The 27,453-nt window shown below is 41.4% G+C and overlaps 1 protein-coding gene across 7 annotated transcripts in view; it reads left to right on the top strand.

The window, feature by feature from the left end:
* The window catches only part of MAP7 (microtubule associated protein 7), a 190,596-nt gene that overhangs the window by 150,780 nt on the left and 12,363 nt on the right, over window positions 1-27,453 (top strand). For 3 of the 7 annotated variants that reach the window (XM_030556397.1, XM_030556398.1, XM_030556392.1), the window contains 9 exons: window positions 6,185-6,298; window positions 11,458-11,600; window positions 15,644-15,738; window positions 17,453-17,730; window positions 23,599-23,782; window positions 24,623-24,818; window positions 26,418-26,519; window positions 26,833-26,883; window positions 26,980-27,037. In XM_030556397.1, the coding sequence (XP_030412257.1) occupies window positions 6,185-6,298; window positions 11,458-11,600; window positions 15,644-15,738; window positions 17,453-17,730; window positions 23,599-23,782; window positions 24,623-24,818; window positions 26,418-26,519; window positions 26,833-26,883; window positions 26,980-27,037 (1,221 nt within the window). The remainder of the gene's footprint in view (window positions 1-6,184; window positions 6,299-11,457; window positions 11,601-15,643; window positions 15,739-17,452; window positions 17,731-23,598; window positions 23,783-24,622; window positions 24,819-26,417; window positions 26,520-26,832; window positions 26,884-26,979; window positions 27,038-27,453) is intronic. The other 4 variants (XM_030556399.1, XM_030556395.1, XM_030556396.1 and 1 more) reach the window with 3 other exon arrangements.

Genomic DNA, 27,453 nt, shown 5'->3' with positions numbered 1-27,453 from the left:
ATCTTCAGGGCTGACAAAGCCTTTCATCCTATCAAGCTAGTCTAATAAGTACCATCCTGTGCAGTTTATTGCATAGGGTCTTCTGGCTAAAACCCTAAACGGTGAGGCAGAGTCTGCTGTGCCTGAACACTAAAAGAGCCATAGCTGTTTTCATGAAAATAGGGCTTAGCCCTTATTCCCTTCGCCAACACTTATGGATGAGCTCAGAGACAGGGCGACAGTGGCATCCTGTACAAGGCTCTTTAAATCTGTTTTTGGAAAAAGTTAGTGAATGTTCCACTAATGCCTACTAGCAGGTACCCAGGATGGGGTTCCACCCTAACCCAGCTGAGCCCCTAACTTTAGAGACACGGAGTGGCCTCTCCAGTTAGCTTTTAAGAGAGGCTCTTAAAAGAACTGTGCTGTGCAAGAGAAAGAAGAGGCTCCTTCTTCATCTGCCTCAGTGCACCCAGGCAGATTTTGCCCTTATCCTAAGCATGATGCCTGGAACTGGAGTATGATGAGCTTATTGTAGGTAGCTTGTATCTAGCACCAAGGACATGACTTCTGTTAAGTAGTATCTTTTAAATGGTTGAAGAACAGGGGACTTTTCAGTTCATACTAAGAAAAAGGTTTTCATTAATGGACATTTAACTTTGCTCATAAGACTTTTAAAAAAAAATGTATTAATTCCCTTTCAAGTTCAGCATTATTGTGCAGCTTTTTATTACAGTTTTAAAACTAGTCAGGCAGCTAAAATGGGTTTCAAACTGTACTTTGTACTAAACATGAATAATTAACATAATTCAAACAAGGGAGTTGATACCAGAGACGTTTAAGAAAATTAAATAGTGTTCTTCAAGGAAAACTTCATTAACTGGATGTTATTTTAGGTTCTCTAGAAATTACACTTTCTTTGCTTTGCAAAGCCATCCTCTCTGAAATTGTTTTTCTTCAAAATAAAAAGAACCCAACATGTATAGGGTGGATTCATTTTAAATCAAGGTGATTTAAACCACCAAGTGGAAAATCTCAATTTAAATAATTAATTTAAATCAACTTTTCCATTTGCACGTCAGTTATTTTCTAAAGAAAGGTGCATTCTCATTGGTTAATATAACCATTAAAACATATTGATTTACAAGTAATAGTTGTTACACTAAATTTAATACCAGAGATGCTTAAGAAAATTGCATCTTTTTTCCTATCTAGTAGGGTACACTATAACTATATACATTTATTTAAGCAATTATGTAGCTTAATAGTTTTATTAACAGTCTTATCAATTGTACATTTTTTGTATGTTAGAAAATGGTGAATGATATAAATTTACTATATAATTATTTTTTGCACATGATTTGTGTCAAGCTGCATTAGGATATTAACTGAAATTACATTAAACACACAAAACAGCATATCACATTCATTTTTATTAAAACAACCTTACATGTTTTGGATACATAAACTTCTCTAATCAAAACATGTTTCATATTTACAACTAAATGATTTATTAACCAGAGGGATTAACTAATTGTTTCAGGTCAGCCTAGGAAAATTTTCAAATGTGCCTAAGTGAAAGTGACTGGAGCTTAAGTTCCAGCTTGCCTGACTCGAAAATGAGAAAACAGTCTCCCAAGTCACTTAGGCTGACCTGTTGTGTTATATTTATAAAGCTTAATCTCTGTAATTAGATGTTTTCTCCCTGTATGTAGAAAAGCAGACTTTAACGCAAAGTTTTTGATAGAGACTCACAGATTCAGCATATTTATATTTGATTTAAATGTTTTAAAAGATTATAAGTTTAGGCCTTAACATATTTTTTATCAAGTTCAGATTTCATTTTAAATGAGTTTATTTTTTAAATGAAAAATATTATAATTTAAATAAAATTTAAAAATCATTTAAATAAAACATCTGATTTAAATAAAAATAAATCCCATGCTTTAATTTTTTAATAGATTTTGATCCACCCTGAACATATATTTCTTTAAAAATCATGAAATTTAAAAAATATCTCACGATGCTATGGGGCCTGACATCTGCTTTTTTGAATGTTTGGGGTTGGCAGGACAGATCATCAGTTTTTCAATAAAAGAAGTGGAAGAATTGGAAAGGTTTATGCTTTCGAACTTCATCTTGGATGCACCCATGAAGAGGCTTTTCTTCTTGTTTTCTTTGCCCCCCAAATAATTGTTTTGAAAGTCTTGAAATAAAAAGTTGCTTATGCTTTGCGCAAGAGGTGGCTAACCTTTGACAGTCCTCCTCCCCCCACTCCTGAGGATGCATTGGCAACTTGCCAGGACACCAAGGACCACACCTGGTTTTGCATAAAATTGAGTTGATTACATCTACCCTCCCCTCTAATTTAGAGGTGCAACCTGTGTAGATTACAGGTCTGAACAGTTAAAATGCCTGGCATTGAACTTCATAGCATATGTGCAAGGTGCCTCATGTGACGTGTGATCAGGATTCATAACTGAATTTGGTCTGCTGGTTGGATCTTTAGCTTCCCCAGCTTGGGCCAGGTACTGATCAGGAGTTCGCTGCACTGTGAATGCTGATCCATGCCCCCGCGATATTGTACTGCATGCTGAGTCCTGTAGTATCCAGGGCCACATCTTTGCATTAAAGAAGAAGGTGGCTGCAGGCCTCTTTTTGCCGCTCCATGAGCCATGTTAGGCCCAGAGGCCATAGTTTAGTTGTCCGCTCCTGCTAAACTTTTTACCGAATGGTCATTAGAATATGTGTTAAAGGTGAAATATGGCTTTCATAGAAGCTATGAATATAAATAATTTCAATATGAGATTAACCTAGGATGCAAAGTTCCAGAGAGTTTTAATGCAGGTTTCTGGTTCACACCCATCAGAGAGATTTGGAGGAAGTTTCAGAACCAAGGTCCAATTTTTAAATATTCACACTGTTGAAATAGAAAAAAGTGCCAATCTGGTTTGCTCAGCCTTTTTTAATGCTGTCAGAAGCTCAGTTTAGGTTAAATGGGATCTTGAGACTTAATTTATCTAGAGAAACTCTGCAAAGCACCGCCAAAAATGGTTGGTTCACTTCTTCCTAGTCCCTACTTTTGATCAGGTTAAAATTACCCCTCTTTTAAAACTTCATCACAAAGATATTAATTAAAGGGTAGCATGGCAGTAGATTGCAAATATTCTTCCTCTCTGCTTGCTATGGTGTTTGAAAGTTCATAGTTGTTGCTTGCCTTCCAAGCAGGTTCATTGTAACTAATTACCCTGTAAATGGATGGATGGGTTGTTGTTTTTTTCCCTATGATGGTACAGCCAGTGTTTATTTGACTTATAATTTTGGTGGTGTCAAAGTTAGAATCAGGACTCACAATTTGTCAGACCACTCTGTTTTATTAGCGCAGCGCTCCACCAATAACACCCAGATAATGTGAGTGGCCATGCAAGGCCCAAACAGTCTTATTTATACAGATAAAAGAGCGGGAATGAGACAAAGGGACAAAGAAAGCAAAACAGTAAAATTTACTTGGGGCACAGCATGCATTTCCTATTTCCTTACTAACTGTTATCGGTCTGAGGCTAATACTTCACCAATTGCCCTTAAACGGTGCAATTGTTCTTTGTTAATGTCTGTATTCCTGACACCTGGATTGCAACATTTTAACAATTTTGCTTAAAGGTACAGACAACATTTTTTTAATCCTTTCTATTTTCACAATATAATTCATTCTACTTTCACAGTGGTAAACACAGATATTTGGTTCCTTTGTGCAGAAACGTGTTCTGAAATGCATTTGGGGAAGGGGGGGGTCGGTATTCTCTGACTGATTAAGGGATGAGAGAGTTCTCCATGTAGCTCTCCCCTGTGCACTGAGGGGAGAATAAATCTGCGAGTCTCCACATACTCAAAAGTCTTTGATTACAACATGGCCTCATGAGTGAGTGGGCACGTTTATGTGTTTTTATTTGTCAGTATGTATGTAGCAGGACTGCCTTACCTGGTCTGGGCTCAGGCTAGCCACTGTCTCAGTTCCATGGGCCCATCCCCTCCCCAGCATCTCCACCATGTGCAAGCATGCTGGCCTGTCTCCCCAGCCCAGGGAGGACTGAGGCTCTGCTGCACATCTTTCAGGCTCTTCCTGCAGGGCACAGTTTTTTTGTTAATTCAAACAAAAGTCAACAAAGTACACCACTACCTCAATATAACGCCACCCGATATAACACGAATTTGGATATAACGCGATAAAGCAGCGCTCCACAGGGGGCGGATCTGCGCACTCCAGTAGATCAAAGCAAGTTCAATACAACACGGTTTCACCTATAACACAGTAAGATTTTTTGGCTCTCAAGGACAGCTTTATATCGAGCTTTTACATACCACAAAACTCCCTACCAAAGCAGACTATCAGGATCCAGAGGCTTTTTATTCTGCACCAGTGCTACCCTACAGGAGCCAACCTCCTTCCCTCAGCCCCATCAACTGAATCTTCACAGACTTTTTATTGGGAACACCTGAGCCCTTCCCAAATGGGTCTGATAATGAAACAGGGCTGGCTAGTCCGAGACTCCCTGGCCTATAAAGGGGCAGACCACTCTGTTAGTGTGTGTGCACACTCTTCTCTATGAATTCTTAGGTCCCAATCCTACAAAAGCTTACCACTGAGTGTAATGTTTGTGTGTGTAGCCCTGTTGAGATCAGCAGGACTACACATGATAGTAGTAAGTACTATACTTGAAAGTAAGTGCTCATCAGGAGTAGGTCCCAATTTTGTGTCTAGTACTTGTTCTTCTGCCTTTTGCGTTGACATAATAGTCTGCGGGATTTTGCTCAGATTTAATTATGGTGACAATATTTCTTTAGCCTCAGCCTTTAACCTCCCTCAAACTTGTAATTTGCTAGCATGCAGTTAATCTTTAGAAATTGAGTTTGATTAAGAGATAGTGAACAAATCCATGGGCTTGCACAATAGCTAGAATAATGGACACACTGAACATACAGGTTCAGAGGAGAAACAAAATGATTTTCTGCCCTTCAGTTTAATAATTATGTTCTATGGTTTATTCCTTATTGTCAAGATGCAAGCTTAATGATAACTAGTTTACGTTAATGGAGGCCTCTTTAGAGTATTTTGTACTTTGTGTAATCTGTGCAAGCCTCGAAATAGTTCCATTAATTGAAAAGAGCCTTTGCAGTAGTTCATTATGTAAGGGCACTTATGCAAACAGCCTGCTGTTTTTGTGAGACCTGTATTTCTATAGTGGTGCCACTTCTGTGTTAGCAGCATTCAGGAGAGCAGCTTTGGATACAAAAAATCAGTACTTGAGGGCAGCTGAGGAAATTAAACTCTTGTAGGATAATACTTATTATTAAGTATTATCTCTTTTCATGGGAGCCGGAGCAAAGTGGATTAAGAGTAGTTCAGGGGTTTAATTAATAATGTTGACCCTCTACATTTAAAAAAATACCTCAGTCTCCAGTGTAAGTCTGGCAATTGGTTACCATTTTAAAGACCAGGCCTAATGAATTCAAGTTTCAATCTTGCTTGCTATTCCTAAAACCAAATTATGGTGAATGGATGTTTTAGATGCAGTAAAATCTGACATTGCAGTGTTAAGATGATTATGATTTATTGATCATTAGTCTCCAATGTATATGTAATAAATTCTGATGTGCCCATCACTGCAGTATCTGGTCTCTATATACATAATTAAGGGAAATGTCCCATTTGAGAGTGGACCAAAGAGATTTTTGAGAAATGCTAGGGGCCTAACCAAAAAATCCTTTTGTAAGGATTATGAGGGTATTCTCTCTGTGCTAGCTAGCAAATGACACATTTTTTCTAATATGATTGACGGGCTTCCTTTTTTTTAAAATGTATATGTAATTGGTCCTGTCTAGAAAAGGATGGGAACAAAAACACGTGTTAAAATCTATGTAGTCGGAGATGGGAACAAAATATTAGGACTTGGTAAGCATTAGCATATTATGTCAGCAAAATAATGAAAAAGAAGTGCAGAGAGAGTAAATGTTTAAAATTTACAGATAGAGGCAGTAAAGTGGGTTGTGACTAAAATATATGAGTGACCTATGTGCTCTTAATCTCTGAATCATAATTTGAAGATGCCCCTGTATGGCTGGGTGCAGTATTTTGAGGCGGCTTCTGCAATGTATGGTGATTTGTAGAAAGTGTCTGATCTAACATCTTGCTTCTATGGTGCATATTCAGCTCGCCGTCTAAATCTCAGTCCATTGGAGAAGAGCATTGTTAGCAGACTGCTGATGCCCACACATTCATTCCTGGCCAGAAGTAAAAGCACAGCTGCCTTGTCTGGAGATGCAGGTAAACCTAAAAGGGTGAACGCCTAATGTTTGTTTTATCACAGCTGTTCCTTTCAAAAATTCTTTTATTTATTTATGTTTCTTCAGAAGCACTCCAGGTTTCTTTAGAGTGAGCTAGAATGGCTCCTAAAAGCATAGCCGTTCTTGGTATGCCTTTCGTTTTCTCTCCCTCTCTCTTTAGCTTAATCAATCTCCAGTATCTTTACCAATGCAACAAAGAAAATGCCCATAGGGCAGCAAGCAGCACATTGTAGTCCACTATAGTATGCGGACCCAATGCAGCAAACAGGATAGCCCGCTGGATATTGCTAGAGCTGCTGTGTACTGCCCGTGCTACAAAAAATACCACTGTATTTGTTTTCCAATATAGAGCATATTACCCATTTAAAAAAAATCTGCTAGACTGAATATATGACACGAGTGACTTGATTTTTCAAACTATTTGCTTTATTTTGTGTTTTAAAGAAAGAAAAGACTCAATTAACTATTTTATTTTGAAGTTGTTATTCATCAAGAAATTGTGCTGGTTATAGTTAACTTGTTTTCTAATGTTAAATTGTTGTTCTACTTCTCAAGTTAGGTCCCCCATTTCAGTGATCTACTAGCATGAGTAGAGTTAAGCGCATGTGTAAGTGTTTGCAGAAGTGAGACTTGTTATTAAAAAGTTCTCCACTAACCACAAAACAACTCTTTGCTATTCCATTGAGGGGCAGAAAATAACACAGAGATTATGGTAATGTCTTTCTGAGGTAGCTTGAAAACTATTCAAAAGTAAGGAGAATGTCCCAGGCATGTTTAAAACAGGGTTGTGATGTATTATGATGGAAAAGAAGCACGTCATTCTCTGGTGTATTATAGGGAAGAAGTAGTTGCACTGTTTATAGATGGTAGAGCTATTTCGTGACCACGCTATGGGATTTAAATTCGTTGGTAACATACTGTTGCACCTGTTGAACGTTTAAGTTCAGACAGGTTTTCTTAGCCCCCTCCTATAAACATGCCTTTATTTGAAATAAAGGATATTGAAGGTAAGGTGGAATACTGGTTTTGCAAGACTATTTTTCAAAGATGCTTTAACTGAAGAATTCTCATTTTTAATTAGGCTGTAGTATACAGTTCCATGGGGATAGCTTTGGGGAGTGGAAGGAGGGAAAGGTGGGCAATATTCTGCAAACAGAACAGTTAGCCAATGTGAGTCTTTTCCAGGGGCATCATGTCTTTAACAGCAAAGCCTGGTAAAATTAGTACTTAATATCATGAAATTCTATTTAGCAGGTAGGACATTGGAAATGCAGCTAGTGGTTACAGTGCTGACAGTTGACAAAGCAAGGATCTTAACTTAGCAAGCAATTACTGTGCTAGAGGAGATGTGAAAAATTTTCAGTCTCATGCTAAGTAATAAATTGTAAGCTGAATTGGAATATTGGCAGATATTTTAAGCAATGTGAGTGGTTAATACGCCAGGGTATTCAGGGTAGTTCTCTCTATGCTACTTGGAACTGTATCACCTATTTTTTTAAAAAAAAATCTGTATGCCCATTGTTTTCCAATTTTGCCCAGTTATAGCAATAACTGCGTTATTTGAGTCCAGGACATTTCTGTCTGGACTGTGCCCTGTCTGTCTGACTGGGCCCTGAGCCATCAATTCATCCCAGCCTGTCATTAATCCCCAGGAAATTACCCTGCTCCTTCATCATTATTACTTAAAGATGAACTTCAGAGCAAAAATTAAAATCAAGTTAAATATGGATTTCTCTTACTAAGTAAGCTATTGAGAACACTGAGCACAGAAGAAAGTTTTAACTAATCCGCTAAAAAAATTTCTATCAAATGCTCTTAGTGCATCTTGGTTCACTGACGATACTGCAAAAAGCATCATTCAGTTTCATCACAAATGAAATGAAGTGCTCGACTTCTAATATTTATGATGTCACTATCTAGGATAGCTTCAGAGAATCAGGAAATTCCAAGAGGTTTGATTCAAAGAGAGGGGATATATATATATTTTTTTAAAGTTAAAATATATTTCTGTGCTGATGCCCCCTGTACTTCATGAGGGGACATTCAGCAAAGAAATTTGTGTAAAACTCCATTTCATGCTTGCTCTGCAATTCACTTTCTGGTGATGGTGTCATTTTAATATTTCATTAAACACACTCATTTTAACTGATAAAGCAAACATGTGCCCTAGCCATAGCTTTTAAGTGAGCTTAATTTCTTTATTAATGAAGTTCATTTAGTCTTCATTCCAGACAAAGGTGTATAACTAGCTCTGCTACATCAAAGGACCTTTATTAGAACAGCGGTGTGCATTTTTGTGGAAATATAATATGCATGGAAATACAATCAATCAATTAATCTCTCGAGAGAGAGAGAGAGCGAGAGAGAGAGACACTCTTCCAAGCGAAAATGAGGCTACTGTTTTTTTATAAATAATGCAAAGGAAAAAAGGTACTGTTGAGAACCTTTCTGTCTCTGCTATTCAGTAACATGCTAAATAACGAGTATTCTCGCTATATTGTAAATGACCATGAGAGGAGAAACAGGAAAGGCACCTAAATAATTACACAGTTTGGCCTGTTTTCACTGTGAACTAAACCACACTGCCATGAGAATAAGAACAGAACAAGGTCTGAGAATACTCTGACCAGCATTTCTGATTGCTACAAGAAGTACTTTTTTTGATCCACGTTGCACCACTAAAATTCTCTTTGCATGTGTACTCTAAACATCACAAACCTAAAGATCTATCATTTCCATGTAATAAACTTTGTCCTCTGCAAACAGCTAAGGAGAGTTGCCATCCCAGATACTGATTTCATCATAATCAACTTGGCAGAAAAAACTAGTGGTTATAATATGCTGCTTATCATAATGGGGGAAAATAATTAAGTTGTGGATTATTAGAAATTTCTTTAGACTGGCTGTTTATCTTAAAGTATATTGATAATATTAGTAGGTTTTGAATGAGGAATCCAGACAAAAATTTCTTAACAGAAGGAACTTTTAAAAGTGCAGTGGCTACTACATGTGGAAGAAGGGAAAGAATTGACAAGGATTTGTAGGGGATCTTAATGCATGTCAGTTTGTTAACAAGAGTTAGGCCAGCTGTAACCCTAATGACGTGAGACTTGTAGAAGCGAGGATTGTGTGAAGCGAGCAGAAAAGAACTGTGTGAGAAGTTATTACGACCTTGCACTGATAATTAAATCTGTAGGCTGGCGCCCAGAAGCTGAGAAAAATAAGATAGTAGGATGGCCTATGCATAAACAAAATGCATCTGTTGCTCATCATTGTCTGTAATATTGCTTGCTATTGTCTGTAACAAAGGTATAAATGCTTGCTGTAATTGTTTACCTGTGGAGAGACCTGTCCGGGACTGGGGCAACCCAGTGTACTAGGGCACTCCCTCCCTCAATTAATATTGCTTGAGAAATAATAAAGTATTTGATTTTGCTGCACCCAAACAAAAAGCGAGAACTGAGTTTTTCTCCGACATACAGATTGCAGACAACACGTATATTTTATGCTATTCATAAATTTTTTGCAATGTTGATATTTTTATCTACTATGGCAAGGATGGCCAAACCATGTCTCGCAAGCCATATACAGCTTTTTTTACAGTTAGTGAGGCTTACGGGACTCCCCTCACACCTCCCATTCTCCACCTACCAGATTTGGGGGATGGTGGAGTTTGGGGCTTCTGCCCTTCAGTGGAGTGGTGGGACTCAGGGATTCTGCCATAGATGACTGGTGTCTGCTGATGGGGAGCAGGGGGAGGCACACAATTTAAAGGTTTGTCCCCCTCAAAAGCTTGAGTCATGCCCTTCAGTCACGCCTCCGTCCCTACCCTCAGCAGCTTCCCCCCACCCCCCAGGTCTTAGCACCACATGGAGAGGGGATGGCAAACAGCTGAGAGCTGCAGAGAGGGGCCGCAGCAGCAAAAGCAATGGCTCTCCCTAAAGCTCTCAGCTGTTTGTCTCTGCCTCTCCCCACGGCTGCAGCTCCCAGCTTGCTGGTTTCAGCATCTGCCATGCAGGGAGGAGGGCCCGGCAGCACCATGTGACTGAGCAGACCCAGCAAACTCTGGCAAAAATCGAGGGGAGGGATGTGACTCGATGTGTCCCTACCCCCCCGGCATTGCTTCTGGCTTCTGCCCAGCAGGGATGGGGGATGTCTCGAGGCTTCAGCACTCCAGGGCACACCTGCCAGGGCTCAGGGTTTCAGCAGGAGTAGGGCTGAAGCCTCGAGCCCTGGTAGGCACACCCAACCCTTGAACTTCTGAAGATTGTCATCTGCAGCTCGGCGAGTGAGTAAGTTATGCCACCCCTGTACTATAGTATATCCATTTTAATGACAACATAAAAATATACATGCATTTTATGCTACAAATCTGTTCTGACTGAATGGTACAGTATATTCTGGGTAGGGTAGAAGAAGAAGAATGCATTTATTCAGTATCTGTTTATTTCTGAAATATTGTAAATTTCACCAAGCGATCACAAGTTCGCAAGTTATCCTTAACGCATGATGTGACTTTGTCAGTCTGACGTGAAGGAATGTAATTATTTTGCTAGACTGCTGAACTATATTCTCTGTATAGATGATGGCGTGTTTTGGTCTTTGTATGTGTATCTCTCTTTCAACCACCCTTCCTGCACCAACTAGTTCCTGAAAACCTAACTGTAGTCAGATTTTTGCCTGATTTTTTTTTTCAGATTAAAATGCATGTCAATGAATGTACTAAGCTAATCAATTTCAGATAAGTAATTTTGTGTTTGTTGCTTTACCAGAACCATCACTTTTAAAATAAAAGGCAATATCACTGTCTGATGTCCATTTGTTTTTGAAAACCTTCTCATCTTTGATAAATATGAAAATTGCTAACATCTAGAATAATTTTTAACTTTCAATTTAAAAGGTATATGAATTCTGATTAGAAATGTACCAATAGATATTTGGGGCTAAATAAATGAGTATCAAATGATGCTTCTGGTTTAACTTCTAAAAATGTTCCTTGTGTATTAATACCTTCTTTCTTTTCTCTCTCTTGTGGCATTCTCTCTCTTTCCTGTTTCCTGCTCTTGGCTTTCCTTTGTCACTCCTCCAATGCTGTTCTGTTTAAAAAAAAAAAAAAAAATGAAAACAACCCACACGTAGTTATCCCCATTTGTCCTCGTTCAGCATCTTGCAGCCCCATCAGTCCCCTGTCCTACAAGGCCATGAACTGTAGAAATCCAGCAGACCGACCAAAATTCTTTGACACAACAACTGGACGTAGGAGGACCACGCACTCAGCAGGGGTAAGCATGCTAGTTGTATGTAGTCTAGCAGCTGTAGCTGAACCGTGTCTCATAAATACACAGTAGAACATATGAAAAAGAGACATGGATGGTTCTGGAGAAAGGTAATGGAGTCTTTCACTTCTGGGTCACCAGTTAACATCATGCTAGTTAGTACCAATTATTTAACAATAGCTTTGTGGCTTTTGTGAATTCAGTTGTTTTCAGTTCAGTTTCCTAAAGGGCAAACATCAAACTCTGAATCAGCACCACTGCTATTGACATTCTTCTTGTGTTCTATGCAGTATTGTTGTAACCGTGTTGGTCCCAAGATGTTAGAGAGGCAAGCTGAGTGAGGTAATATCTTTTATTGGACCAACTTCTGTTGATGAGAGAGACAAGCTTTCAAGCTACACAGAGCTCACACTAACAGAAGTTGGTCCAATAAAAGATATTACCTCACCCACCTTTTCTCTCTAATGCTTCTTGAGAGTAGTCTTAGCTAAGAGTAATACAAGACATAGAGACTGTGAACTATGCTTTTAGCCTTTTGAGATGGTCCTTTCTTATCATGGTTATGGCACATTACCAGGACTGTGAAGCTTTCACTGCTGCTGCCCTATGCTAAATTTGTCCTGTGAATAGAGTATTTCAGTGTCCAAGGTTATCGGTCTGGCACTTTTTATTGGGTTCATAGAATCATAGAATATCAGGGTTGGAAGGGACCTCAGGAGGTCATCTAGTCCAATCCCCTGCTCAAAGCAGGATCAGTCCCCAACTAAATCATCACAGCCAGGACTTCGTCAAGCCTGACCTTAAAAACCTCTAAGGATAGAGATTCCACCACCTCCCTAGATAACCCATTCCAGTGCTTCACCACTCTCCTAGTGAAAACGTTTTTACTAATATCCAGCCTAAACCTCTCCCACTGCAACTTGAAACTCTTACTCCTTGTTCTGTCATCTGGTACCACTGAGAAAAGTCTAGATCCATCCTCTTTGGAATCTCGTTTCAGATAGTTGAAAGCAGCTATCAAATCCCCCCTCATTCTTCTCTTCTGCAGACTAAACACTCCCAGTTCCCTCAGCTTCTCCTCATAAGTCATGTGCTCCAGCCCCCTAATCATTTTTGTTGCCCTCCGCTGGACTCTTTTCAATTTTTCCACATCCTTCTTGTAGTGTGGGGCCCAAAACTGGACACAGTACTCCAGATGAGGCCTCATCAATGCCGAATAGAGCTGAATAATCACGTCCATCGATCTGCTGGCGATACTCATACTTATACAGCCCAAAATGCCGTTAGCCTTCCTGGCAACAAGGGCACACTGTTGACTCATATCCAGCTTCTCTTCCACCATAACCCCTAGGTCCTTTTCTGCAGAACTGCTGCCTAGCCACTTGGTCCCTAGTCTGTAGCAGTGAATGGGATTCTTCCATCCTAAGTGCAGGACTCTGCACTTGTCCTTGTTGAACCTCATCAGGTTTCTTTTGACCCAATCTTCTAATTTGTCTAGGTCCCTCTGTATCCTATCCCTACCCTCCAGCGTATCTACCACTCCTCCCAGTTTAGTGTCATCTGCAAACTTGCTGAGAGTGCAGTGCATGCCATCCTCCAGATCATTAATGAATATATTGATCAAAACTGGCCCCAGGACCGACCCTTGGGGCACTCTGCTTGAAAGCGGCTACCAACTAGACATGGAGCCATTGATCACGACCTGTTGAGCCCGACGATCTAGCCAGCTTTCTATCTACCTTATAGTCCATTCATCCAGCCCATACTTCTTTAACTTACCAGCAAGAATATTGTGAGAGACCATATCAAAAGCTTTGCTAAGGTCAAGGAATAACACGTTCACTGCTTTCCCCTCATCCACATACCCAGTTATCTCCTCATAGAAGGCAATTAGATTAGTCAGGCATGACTTGCCCTTGGTGAATCCATGCTAACTGTTCCTGATTACTTTCCTCTAAGTGCTTCAGAACTGATTCCTTGAGGATCAGCTCCATGATTTTTCCAGGGACTGAGATGAGGCTGACCGGCATGTAGTTCCCTGGTGACTGGCATGTAGTTCCCTGGATCCTCCTCCTTCCCTTTTTAAAAGATGGGCACTACATTAGCCTTTTTCCAGTCATCCGGGACTTCCCCCAATTGCCATGATTTTTCAAAGATAATGGCCAATCGCTCTGCAATCACATCCGCCAACTCCTTCAGCACCCGCGGATGCAGCACATCCAGACCAAAGATTTGTGCTCGTCCAGTTTTTCTAAATAGTCCTGACCCACTTCTTTCTCCAAAGAGGACTAGTCACCTCCTCCCCATACTGTGCTGCCCAGTGCAGTATTCTGGGAGCTGACCTTGTTCGTGAAGACAGAGGTGATAAAAGCATTGCGTACATTAGGTTTTTCCACATCCTCTGCCACTAGGTTGCCTCCCTCATTCAGTAAGGGGCCCACACTTTCCTTGACTTTCCTCTTGTTGTTTTTTCATTATATTTTTTTAATTAAAAAAGAAGAAAGGTTGACATAGTTGTTTGGTGAAGAAGACCATTTGTGAATACTATTATTAGCAAAAGTAGCTGAGTGAGCAGTTATTCCCACTGTGCTGTCAATGTAATGGAGAAGCTGATAACTGTGATCAGATTTATTTTTAAATGTGTTTAGGAAGTACATGGTGGTGGTGTTTTTTTTAATTGACTGAGAATAACAGATCTACTGAGTCTCTTTCCATCTTCAATACTGCTGGTGTCACTCTGACATGCATAGTTAAAGACATTCCACTAATGATCGAAATCCTGCATTTTTTGTGCACCTAACAATTAATGGGCTAGGTGCTCAAGGGCAGTCAAAGGAAGTATGCCAATTTACACCACCTGAACATCTGTCCATTGATTTTTTATTTTTTTTTTAAGGCAAGATGTCATTGTGCAAAGTATTTTCAACTGGGTCCATCATTTTCTAACATTTAAAAAAACAAAACCTTTCCATTAAAATCTTGTTAACGCCCAAAGAATTTCAGGATTTATGGCGGTCAATAGAGAAAAAAATAAAAGGATTGCATAAGAAATTCCTGTTTCTTCAACTTTTTTTTCCCATATTTTATAAAATCAGTTAATGGCTCAGATAAACAATATAGACATCTTTTAACAAATTCCAGATCAGCAATATGTAGTGCCTTCCCCTCTACCAGTGCTGTGCTTGATACCTGGCCATGGTAGTATAATATTGGCCTCTGACAAGATTATGTTGCTCCATGAATGGCAGGATGCTATCTGAGAAAGACATTTGATAGATACCCATGCACCAGTCTTGTTTCCTCTACAAATTGCCAGCTATATTTTGAATTCAATATCCCTGAAAGCTGAGGGTTTCTTATATTTAAAGCTGCTCCTACAAATACATATGGTCCCAAATTTTGATCTACTTTGAAACTGTTATAATCTAGTAGAAAATATGCTCTGAGTGCTGATAGAGATATGAGCTAAGAAATTAAGAAAGGAAAAAAGAAAATAACTGTTCTGCATAAGATTGAGCGTGTGAGCTTTTTGGCTGCCAAGCCAGCAGAGAAGAGAAGGAAAAGAACCATATTTCAAGACTGTGATGGCAGCTGTGGTGCTAGCACATAAACAAGGAAACAGAATAAATAGAGCTATGTACACTTGAGCTCCATGAGGAGCTTGTCAGGAATGAGGGATGGGAACTTGCTGTTTGCCAACTGAAGAAATACAACATTTATAGTGAATGAAGTGTTAATTTCAAGCATCTCCATGGGTATTGCAAACAGTGGAGAGAAAAACTGTGTCAATTTAAGGCTTTTTGAAAAGTTTTCCTTAGCATCTTAGGATAGCAGAGTGACTAATATGCGTGCATACTATCAAGTGCTCATTTCCCGGCACAGAACATCATTACGTTTGTTACAGGAGTTGTGTTTGTACACTTACCAGCCGGGCTGTAGAAAGTGCTGAGGCAGCACTGATTTCTCGTTTTCCTATGCTGAATGTGTAGTCCTCTGCCCATGGGAATTACTCGTGTGATATGATTTTCTGTTTATTTGCTGATCCTTAGACTGACAAAAAAGAAAAGGACCTCTCCTCCAGTGTAAAGAGACTTCACTCTCCTTCCAATCCCAAAATTAGATCACTAGCGCTCTCCCCAGTTTGGTAAGTGAAGTACAGATGCTGGGATTCAGCTATATCAAGCTTTACTTCTTGTGCTCATTTAGTGACTCAGCAACAGAAAACATGTATTAAAAAGGCCATTAAAAGACACATTAAGTGGTGGCGAGGGACATTGTCTGGCTTGCTGGGGAACGGGTGTACTGCTGTAAGGAGGGAGGAAGTAGTGAGGCATGGACACTGCTGCAGAAGTAGAACAGGACAGCGTGGGATGCTGACTCCTCCCCCCAGGGACTGGGAGGGTTGGGGAGTTGATAAAGGGCAAGCCTGGCCGGAGAAGCCCCCTTTCCCCCAGACCGGGCAGAGTAGCACCCACCCTCCTACACTTGGATATGGCAAAATACCAGGTTTGTTCAGGATCTGCTGAGGGCAGTCGCACTAGTTGCTCCTTTCTAGGAGGACTGGGAAGGAATCTTTCCCTTGCCACCAGATTGGCCAAGGTGAAGTGGGAGGGTTCACCTTCCCCACAGCAGGTTCAGGGAGGGCTTTGTTACGATGAGTAGGGAAGGGAGTTAGGCTACGATGTTGCAACTCGTTATGCCAGTAAGGGGCAGATGTCCAGTGCAGCTACTCCATAGGGAAGGGAGACTGTGACCAGATAAATGGCTTGGTAAAGGATTTAAAGGTGTTTGTTAAAGGAACAGAACAGGGGGCATTCGAGACGCCTGTGACTGGCACAGCAAGGAGCTAATCCTCCCCCACTCCCATTTATAGCCCACTTTAACCCTCATTTGAGGACGGGAATGGTAAGGTCCCAGCAATGAGGTGATTGGGGACCAGGATGGAAAGAGGGAGTCGCTAACGGAAACTCCCTGGGCAGATATTGAAATGATCATGGAGTTACCTATACTGTACACTTTTATCTGCCAGGTACTCCCAGACATCTAATAATAAAATTGCACCCCGGTTAAACCATATCCAGTGTCTCCTGTCCTCCTTCCAGTACAGCCAGACAGTGAACAAATATTTTAAAAGGAAAGTGTTCAGTGGTCAGGGATAGGAGAGGAAGGAAGATTATATCCAGGGCCGGCTTTAGGAAGTGCGGGGCCCAATTTGAACAGTTTCGACGGGGCCCCGGCAGGGATGACTAAAAAAAAAAAAAAAACCAAACCAAAACAACAACAAAAAACACCTGTAGAAAAACAAGTGAGGCTTGTATTCACCGGGCAGTGCTCTGAGTCTTCGGCAGTGGGTCCTTCACTCGCTCCAGGTCTTTGGCGGCACTGAAGGACTCGCCGCCGAAGTGCTGCCCAAGACCCAGAGCAAGCAAAGGACCCGCCACCGAAGTGCCGCTGGAGACCCGAAGTGCCGCCAGGTGAGTAAAAATTTAAAAGGTGCCTCTAGCCAGGGAAGGGATTCTCACTGGGTGCGGGGCCCTCTTAGGCGTGGGGCCTGATTCGGGGGAATTGGTGGAATTGGCCTAAAGCCTGCCCTGATTATATCCTGTCAGTGCCCTTCTCACAGATGTGTATTAAGGATTAATTAGTTAATGTTTGTAAAAAGTTTTGAAGATTAAGTTCTGTATAACAGCTAAATAATATTATTCTGTGTCAACATGTTTCAGATTTCCTGTTGGTTGGGAGGGAGACCTCGAAGTGATGATAGTTTGTTTTTTGAGCTATTACAGTTTTTATCTATGGAGGGAATAGAAAGATGCCCAACCTATTGCCATCATTCTGTTTTCTTTGTGGTTGAACAGGCATGCATCCAAGTCCATGCCTTTTTTGCCTGGCACCCCCAAACAGATAACCTCGCCACCTGGCTCTTCCAAAGTGCCCTCCTCTCAGACCCGACCTCCCTCCCCAGGCAATATCCGACCAATCAAAAAAGAGCTGAAACCAGATAGTCAGAAAAAAGGACCAGAAAAGGAGCCTAAGAAGGCAGCTGAGGAACAGACAGAAGAGGGTAAAGCAATTTCAGCAAGTGCTGGAGAATCTGCAGGGGAAGGTTTCTCTGTCAAATTAGAGCCGGCTCAAGGTAAGGATCAGGGATGTTTTTGAGTCCTTCTCTTTTCCTCTTCTCTTCCCACCCAGTTTATTGCATCTTTATCAGTCACAGTACTTCTCCTTCAATAATTGGTTTGTACAGTCCTTCAAAAATTCTTTAGAACGTGTGATACATTATTGATTTACCTTTACCTGGCTTAGCACGATTTAGCCTCAAAAATGTGGTTCATGGTTGACCCTCGTGTCCTCATACAACTGCTTTTCCAAGCTCTGTTAAAATGGAACAACTGTTGCATGCCACTGGTGTTAGAGGGAGTGTCTCATGAAACCATCTCCTGAAGTCACTCAGGCAACAAGAATGTCCAGATCTGCTAGGGGCTTTTTATTATTTCCCTACTGGAAATTCAGTGTTATGCAAAGATGATTGCCCAAGGCAGGAAAATGAAATCATAAGGTTACCCAATCTTTCATTTTTAATGGTAAGGAATTTGCTGGTAAATTAATCTCTGGAGTATTTTACTGCTGCAGATGCAGTTCTATCCAAGTGATACAGTTCTATCGTCTGTTAGTCTATAAGGTGCCACAGGACTCTTTGATGCTTTTACAGATCCAGACTAACACGGCTACCCCTCTGATAGTTCTATCCAGGTGCAGCAAGACACAACCAAAAATATGTAGGTAGCCATTCAAATGACAGATACAAGATCATAAGAAAAACAGGATAAATGTTTTCTCCATTGACCAGTGGGAGAAGCTGGTGTTCTGTTTCTGCTTGTTGTTTTAAGGGACTATAGTACTGAATGCTGAAATCTTTCTCAGAAAGCCAGCATAAAACCAGAGGGTAAGTTACATTATAGCTAAGTGATATTAGGCCTGGCTGATGAATGAAGAGAAGCAAAGATGCCAACTGTGTTAATTAAACTAGATCTGTACCAGTTTAGCCATGCTGGTACCACATGCCAATGGGGGTAAAGGCAGAATAAAGTAGAGGTAACGGAATACAGAGGAAAACCCAGGTGGGGAACAAGAAGGAACAGGCAATATAACATGGAATGAATACTCCTGGGGGAATTATGTGCCAAAAAATTAAAAATTCTGTGCACAATATTTTCAAATTCTGCATATTTTATTTGTCAAAATAACACAATATAATCACACCAGTTTCAATTATTTTTGGTTATTTATTTCAAAATACCTTTCAACAAGTATGTCTGTAACAATATAGACAACAAAAAAGATTCAGAAATGGTTTTTGACAAATAGATCCCTAACTAGGCATATTAATATGGAACTCGGCATAATAATTCATTTAAACTACAACACAGAACTGTATTTCCTGCACCCCCCAGAAGCAGTGCAAAGGCTGGAGGGAGTCAGGAGTAACAGAGGAGCTGAGGGAGAGGGAAATAATTGCTGGGAAGGAGCCTGGGTGTGAACTTGGAGGGTTATTGGGAATGAGTGGGAACAGTATGGAAGAGGTCTTTTGAGGGGGCGGAGAGGGACTGTTAGGGAGCTTCCCCCATGCTGACCCCCTAACCTCTCCCATTCAATCAGGCACATCTCCCTCATCCCCATGTGGCCCTGGACCCCCTCCCTGTTCCCATGTGTCTCAGTGCCCCCTCTCAGACATCCTCTGTCCCTGTGTCGCTCTGTACCTCCTCCCCCATCATCATGTGGCTCTGCACCTCCACTCCCATTCAGCCCCTGCCCCAGTCTGTTCCCCCCCACTAGCCCTTATGAGCCTCTGTCTTACACCCCACACTGTCTCCCCATAGCCTCTGTCTCCTGATTTGGCATGCTGCAAAGAAGGCTCTGCAGGGTTCTTTCTCTTCTCTAGCTGGATAGGAGCTGCTGCTGTGTTCTAGTGCCACAGCGCCCTCTTTTGGGCAAAAGGAGGAACTGTGGCAACTTTTCAGCAGAAGCGGTTTTCTGCACAAAAATTTTTAAATATGCACAGCTCATTAATCATATGTGTGCACAGTGGTGCAGAATTCTCCCAGGAGTAAATACAGCAAGAGATTGCACAACTATCAGTGAGACAGAATGAGATGAGAGGTTGCTTCTGCTTTTCAGAAAGGAAAAGAGGAGGCAAAGAAGGAGCAGTGAAAGAAGAATAAAAAAGAAAATTGAGATAAAAAACAATATGGAATGTGTGAATCAGTGGCAATGAAATGGTGAAAGGGCAGAAAGAAGAAAATACAGCCCTTTTATGAGAGTAAATCGTATTTAGGAACAAATAATTTTTGGTATTCCCCTGACACGTATTTGATATCTTTGTCCATTCTAGGAACAGGGATGAAATGGTTATGATCACTGATATTCTTGTTCTCTGTTACTCTGGATTCTGCATTTAAATAATCAAAGAAATCAACAAGAGGGGAGGGGAGAGAATGCAATAATTTCATCAGAGTGCAGCCAAAACTCAGACCCCAGGTGATTTGGAAGCAGGTCCACTAAAAAATGTTTTAAACATTAGCAACACTGCATGAACCCCTGCCTATGCATCTGTGGTCCACTATTCCTTTAAGAAAGGAGCTGGTCCTTATCTTTTGTTATTATAATTAATAGGTAGTCCCTAGAGCCCTAGTCTTGTCAAGGATCCCATTATGCTAGTCACTCTTCCAACACATAACAGAAAGACAGTCCCTGTCTCACAGAGCCTATGATCTAAGCATAAGACACAAGACAACAAATTGATACAATGGACTGTTGGAACAGAAGGAAACAATGAGACAATGCTGGTCAGTATGATAAGCAGCTGATGTGCTGAGACCATTCCTGATCTGTTAAGTTTTTTGTAGGCATCATAGCAAAAGAGAATTTTAGGAAAGGATTTGAAGAAGGATCATGCTGAGTTTTGCAGGAGTTTACGGGGCACGTGGGAGAAAGCAGGAAGTGCTTGTTTGGAAACTCAACAAGTAGGTAATGGAGGCTGATGTCTTTGGCTGAGTGGAGACAGGAGTCAATATCTTGATTGCATCTGAGATAATAAGTAGGGTGGGAATAGACCATGAAGGACCTTGAAAGTGAAGACAAGTAGTTTGTGTTTGATGCAGTGGCGGAAGGGCAGCAGTGGATGTAAGTGGGGTAAAACTGACCTTGTCAGGGCCAGAGAAGAGGATGCAATGGTAATTGAGATGCAAGATGATGAAATCTTGAATAAGGATTTTAGATGTGTAGGTGGAGAACAAGGGCCCTATATTAGAGGGATTATGCACGAAGAATGACCAGGTTTTGGACATACTTGGATGTGAGGAACTAGAGACGACCAGCTGTAACATGATGTTCTTGTTATGGGCCTGAGCGACGGTGCAATGGTAGTGATAGTGGCCAGGGTGAGCGGTAGAGGAGGGAAGGAAGAAGAGCTTAAAGTGGAATGATTAAGAGCTCTTCTAACCTACTGGGTCACTCACCAGCCAGTACATCAAACAAAGCTCCCAAAAGTATAACATAAGTCAGATAGACCAGGTCCTTCTGCCTGGCTCCTTTCCTGGCCTTTGCCCAGACTCTGTCTATCTCTGAATGAGCTGCTTCCTGGCCATTTGTCTAAGGAGTATCTATCTGATCCCTGAACTCAAACCTATCACTTGTGAGATAGCGAATTAATCACAAGTGAGGCTAAGCCTAACTCCCATAAGGAGCTGTCCTGCTCTGTTTTGGCCATGTTGAGTTTAAGCTGGACACCTACAAGAAGATGCCAGAAACACAGGGAAATAATTTAATTTGGACAAGAGAAGGGTCCAGAATGAAGAGGTAGGTCTGTGAGTTGTCAGCATAGAAATGGCAGCTGAATTTGTGTTTGCCCAGGACATTACCCAAAGGGAAGCTGCAAATGGAGAAGAGAAGGAGCACAAGGACAGAGCCCTGTGGAATCCACACTGAAAGCAGGAGTGGTCATGAGGAGGATTCTCCTAATGAGAGGCTGAAGAAGTGATTAGAGAGGTTGGAGGAGATCTAAGAGCCTATCACAGGCTCACCTCAGCCAGTGGAGCATCTTGCAAAGCGAGCTCACCTAGTCCTGCATTGGTCAAATTAATGTTCCACTCAGGATGATCCACAGGGGCCTTACACTCCACAAAGTAAACAAAAGCCTTCCATTGACTTAAGCCAAAGGTTACAGTCAGAATTAGGCTCTGACCAGGCCTGGCTTCTTGGATTAAGACAGGGGAAAGATCCTTCCTTGGCTGCCCCAGAACTGGCCTTTTTTATCTGGTCTGCTAACACTGATTGGCCTTTCCCCCCGGCCCTTCAAGCCGCTAAAATACCAAGTCTCACTAGTTCCACCAGCAGCTGATTCTGAGAGGTTGCTCTAGGCAACCCATGGAGGTCTGTGCTCACTGCCCTTCTCTTGTTACAAACAGCTTCCTGGGATAGGGTGCTCCAAGGCCATGGGGTCTCTGGCAGCAGGCAGGGAATGCCTAATTCAACCCATCACAGAGCCTCTCCTTTTTTCATTTACAATGTGTCAGTGACACTTAGGAAGAGTCAGGCAACAATTCATCACCCCCAAATCCTACAGCCAGCTGTAGTTTTCCACATCATTGTCAGTCTGTCTATCTCCCTATACATGTCGCTGGCACTGCCAGAAGCATTGTTGCTTGTCTGGGTGAGCTTCCTTTAGTTTGGCTAACATATTGATAGCAGTCCTTTAATAATGTGTGCCTGGCCTCTAGAGGAAAAAGTTCAATTCATCTTCTCTATAGTTTGTGGGGGAAGTGACAGGTATTCACTGTGGGGGAAGAAGCCAGGCAGCTGAACAGAAATGTGAACTAATATTTTATTTAAGAAAAAGTACACTCCAGTAATAAATGTTATAGGACACAAACCAGAACTGTCATTTCTATCACTGGTTATGTTATAAGACCTCGCTGTGTCACGGTTGCCCCTGAAAATTGTCCTACGAAAACTACGTTCAAGATCAGACTCAAATGCAGCTTTCAGATTGAGGCAGGGTGCACCTAACAAGCATGACATTGTGTTACGAGGAAGGAGGGGATAGGATGTGTATGCAACTGGCCGTAGGTGGACAGTTGACATCAAGGCGGCTACTCACTCAACATTTTTGGAATGAGCAAAGGAGTAATTAGAATAGGGAACTGGGAGTCCAGACTTCGGAGTTCTACTCCCAGCTCTGTCACTTGCACACTGTGTGAACTTGAGGAAGATACTTGGTGTCCCCATCTGTAAAGAGTGTGTGTAAGATCTGTCATGCAGTGTGTTGAGGATTAGTTAGTTAATGGTTGTGAAGTTTTTTAAGATTCTAGGGTGAAATGTGCTAAGCATGTGCCAAGTAATCTTTATGTAGGTAACAGCTGAATAACTGCCAAACTGATGCGGATCGCTGAGCTAACGGAGGCTTTCACAAGACCTCCTTAATTGAAGGGCACTTTCAGAAATGAAGGGCCTGATGGCATTAGCAGAACCCTGGCTCAGGCCCCTGAGACCAGACAGCTGGCCAGAAGGGAGGACACAGTGTTGCAGACTGCCCACAACCCTTGCACTGCGATCAGTACACATACAAAAATGGGATCAGCCCAAGCAGGGTCAGGCCACCTGGGAAATGGGCTGATTCAGCAACTCTCCCAGGCTTTTTCCTGTTGTGCTCCAGTCTGAGTTTAAAGCTGCTCTCTTCCCTGGCAGAATTCCGCCTAAACAGGAACTGCTCCTGTGGGTGCATGGGGGCAAAATTCCCTCCGAAGGAATCTGGACCTCAGGAGCTAATGATTTCCACTTCTTCTCATGTATCCCTGTGGGCCTGAAAATATTATGTAATCAAAGCTCCCATACTTCAAATTGTATTTCCCATCCTCCTAGGAGGTTTATTCAGTTATACACTGTTGGGGGTCATTATTTTTGACACAGCATTATATGGATGAATTTCCCTTTCTGCCTGTTTCAGTAGCTGCTCCTGCTTTGCCCCCTGCTCCACCAGCAACTTCACCATCCCCTGTTTCTAGCAAGGCTTCGGCAGGTACTACTGACCCAGAAGAAGCAACAAGACTGCTTACTGAAAAGAGGCGGCTGGCCCGTGAGCAGCGAGAACGGGAGGAGCAAGAAAGGAAGGAGAGGGAAGAGACTGAAAGGTAACACCCAAATCTGCTCAGTGGAGAGGATACATTTTAGCATCTTTGTCATTTTGGTAGCTACCATAGTGTTTAATATGGAGGGTTCCGAACCAATCCTTAAAGAAAGGAAACGTGAAAATCCAAACTGAAGGAATAATTGTATCTTGTCAGGTTTTGTTTACATGAGTCACACAAGCTGAAAAATAATGAGACTAAAAATCTGAAAAAGTTCTTAACAAATGTGTCCCTCCTCTCCACCCCCTCCCCCCACTGGTCATCCTTAAGGCAGGAAAAAGTGATGGGGCCCTGACCCCTCCCTCTTCTGGCACCCCTTAGCTGAGTTGCTCTGGCATCAGCACACACAGCCTCTTACTGGTTGGCCCAGCTGTGGGACTCACCCTCCCCATGGCCCCATCACTTTTCATGGCAAGGGATGAGCAGTGGGGAGGGGGAAGAGGCTGAGCAGGGAGTGGGGACGGGTCCCCCCACTTCTAGGGAGCTTCCAGTGCTTACATAAGCCTCCCCAAAATAGAGAGTCACATGCTGCTTATGATGATACCTATAGCTAGTAGGGTCTTCATGGAAAGTGTTTTTAGATTTCCAATAACTATGGTTTATAGGCCTTTCCCTTTTTTCATTTAATACCAAAGTTCTCCAGTAATTCCGGACGTAAATGATGCATGTCTCACTCTATTTCTTTTGCCTTCTCTCACTAACTGAATCACCACATTGGGCACTAACGCTCACCTCTGTTACATTTCACTTGGAGTCAGAAATCTCATTGTTCTTCTGTCCGGTGCTGCTGTTACCATAGCCCAGAATCGCCCACACTCTTACACTTGTGTTTCGTGGTCATAGGCTAAAGAAGGAGGCGTTGTCGCAGAAGATAGCTGAAGAGAGAGCTCGCCGGGAGGAGGAGGAGGCTCGCAGGCAAGAGGCGGAGAGAAAGCGAAGGGAGGTAGAGCAGGAGCGAGAAAAGGAAGAAGAGTTACGCCGGCAGACAGAAGAAAGAGACCAGAAAGAGAAGGAGGAGATGGAGCGCATTCAGAAACAAGTATGCTTCTCCATGGAGTTTTCATACCAGGCTGTGTGGTAGTGATTTGGGTTGTTAATCTCCTGAGCAGCTCTAGATTACCTTTTTATATTACAAATTTAAGTGACTTATGGACTGACTCTTGCTTTCATAAATGGGTACAGAAGAGCTGGGATGTATTTCTCTCTGTGGAAAAATCAAGCAGTAGGTGGATCTTTTTCTGTAGGGCTTTTGTTTGATTTTTAATTGAAAATTAGCCCCTTGATATTATGGGCCAAATTCTTAAGTCATGTGACTCCCTTGAATTCAGTGGAGTTATACCACAGGAGAATTTGGGCCCTACAGTTTTAACATGCAAGATGCCAAGGTAACTTTACTATTCAGAGTTAGTTCTGGACGCCTATAGGAGACAAGCTGAGGACCTAGCATAGGAAAGGAAATGCAGAACTCCAGAATTCTGATCCTTACACTGATACTGCCCATGTGGGGCTTGTGGTTTAGGAACAGATGTTGATACTTTTATGTTGAATAGCACCTTGCCGCTCGAGTAGTGTTATTGAAAGCAGTCAAGAAGGAAGGTACCACTCAAGGTAAGAGTATCACATTTGGGTCTTTGAGCTTTCTGCCTCAGTTTCCCATCTGTAGAATGGGGATAATAATGCTGTTTTACCAGCTTTAGTAGGGTTGTTGGGAGGTTAAATTATTTAATATATGCAAGATATAGATATAGATTCCTCTTCTATCTACATATTTATCTAACCCTCATTAGCATGTGGGTGCCTCCATAAACATTAATGATTTTACCCTCTCAACGAATATGTAAATTTAGTCTTACTAGAAGACACACAAAACACACACATACAAAGCGCGCGCACACACACACACGATTGTATTACAGTAATTAAACTTATAAACTAATGAAGACATTTACCTGAATTTTTTCAGAAAATATATTCTGTACTATTGAGTACATGCTGTAAATTGTGGCATATACTCTATAATATTCATATATAAAACAGGATGAAATCTCTTCAAGTGCAACTCTCAATGCACCCTTAACTAGGGAACTATTATAGTGCCTCCAATAATACAAGACAGTCTTATCTGATAGAGAGAGCCCTTCAACAGTACCTCCCAAGGGAGCCTTATATTTAATTAAAAACAGGAAGTGTGCATATGGTTGGTTGTCATTGCTTTTGTTAAGCAAGGACAGTGTCTGGAGAACAGGAGGGAATTCTGCTGCTTTCTTTTGACCCTATCAAAAGCATTCATCAGCCGAGTGCATTAGTCTCATGAACACTTTTGCTAGCTGCTAGGTTAGGAAATGCATTTTCATTAGTCATCTTTTGTGCATTCATGCATGCATCATAAAACAGAGACAGAACCAAACAAGATTACCAGCTTTTTAATTTACATAAAATTAAGGGAAGAAAGAGAAACACAGACATTAATTAAGAAACCTGCATTTCAGTCTAAAAATTCTGTTGATCACGTAACCCCAAAAGTTCCTTGTTAGATTGTTGTAAATTAAAATGTCATACAAAGATAGGCAGATGCCAGTGTGGATCAGCCATTCCATTGTGTATAAGTCCCTATTTCTGTTCCTTTCCCATTACTCAGAAAGAAGAAGCAGCTCGCCAGAGTGAAGAGGCAGAGCGGATTCGGTTAGAGCGTGAAAAGCGTTCCCAAAGAGAAGAACAAGAGCGCTTAGAAAGGAAGAAGGTAACCGAATGCATGCAGGGAATCTTGGTACTGTATATCTCAGCAGTTTGTTTATTTGCATGTGCACTGTAGAAAGACACACATAATTATTGCAAATATTGCTTCAGAAATTCACTTAAGGTCGGATCCATGTCCAGTGAAGTGAATGGAAAGACTCCCATTGATTTAATGGGATTTAGATCAAGTCCCAGGAGGTTGGGTTTTTTCTTCAGTAAATGCCAATTTTAATATATTACCAAAGATTATGGGGTTTAGGGTGATTTTTTTAGTCAATGTCAATAAACATTTTCCTTCTTTGTAACTTTCTTTGTAGCGACTTGAGGAGATCATGAGACGAACTAGGCGCACAGAAGCTGTAGATAAGGTATATGCTACATTTCATCATCCATATAAACACCTGGGCATATGTTTCCCTTTTCTCCAGTGCTGCTTTTAATTTACAAAACTGTGTTTCCTTTAGAAATCTAATGAACAGCAAAATGGAGAGATATCTAAGGCAAATGTTACTGGAGAAACAGGTATGGCATTTGTCTCTGCTCTTAGCCCAGAACAAGAAGAAATACATAGCCAAATGAATTGAGGTTGATAGGACTTCGCAATTTTGCAATCCAAGCTAACTGGTATAAATGTCAAGAACACAAGGGGCTCACTCAGTTTTTGAGTAGATTTTAATTATTTAAAATTTCTAAATGCAAAATTTCTAAGATTTTTTTTTAGAATGTTACCACTGTGAATATTTCCTGTAGAGCTGTGTAGCTCAGTGCTTTGCAAGAAAATGTCTGTGCTATCGTCGCTTGTGGGAATGTTCTTTAGAGTGAAAATGAACAAGTTAATTATGATAGTTATATCAAGTTTGACAGTGCTGGTTCTTCCATTTTACTAGAGTAGTGTTACAGTTATAAGAGCCTGTTCTCTCAGGGTTGTCCATATTAAC

This window comes from Gopherus evgoodei, chromosome 3 (assembly GCF_007399415.2).
Source record: "Gopherus evgoodei ecotype Sinaloan lineage chromosome 3, rGopEvg1_v1.p, whole genome shotgun sequence".
Classification (NCBI taxonomy): Eukaryota; Metazoa; Chordata; order Testudines; family Testudinidae; genus Gopherus; species Gopherus evgoodei.
Note: the sequence above shows the minus strand (reverse complement) of the source record. Positions and strands in the feature narration are given on the sequence as shown.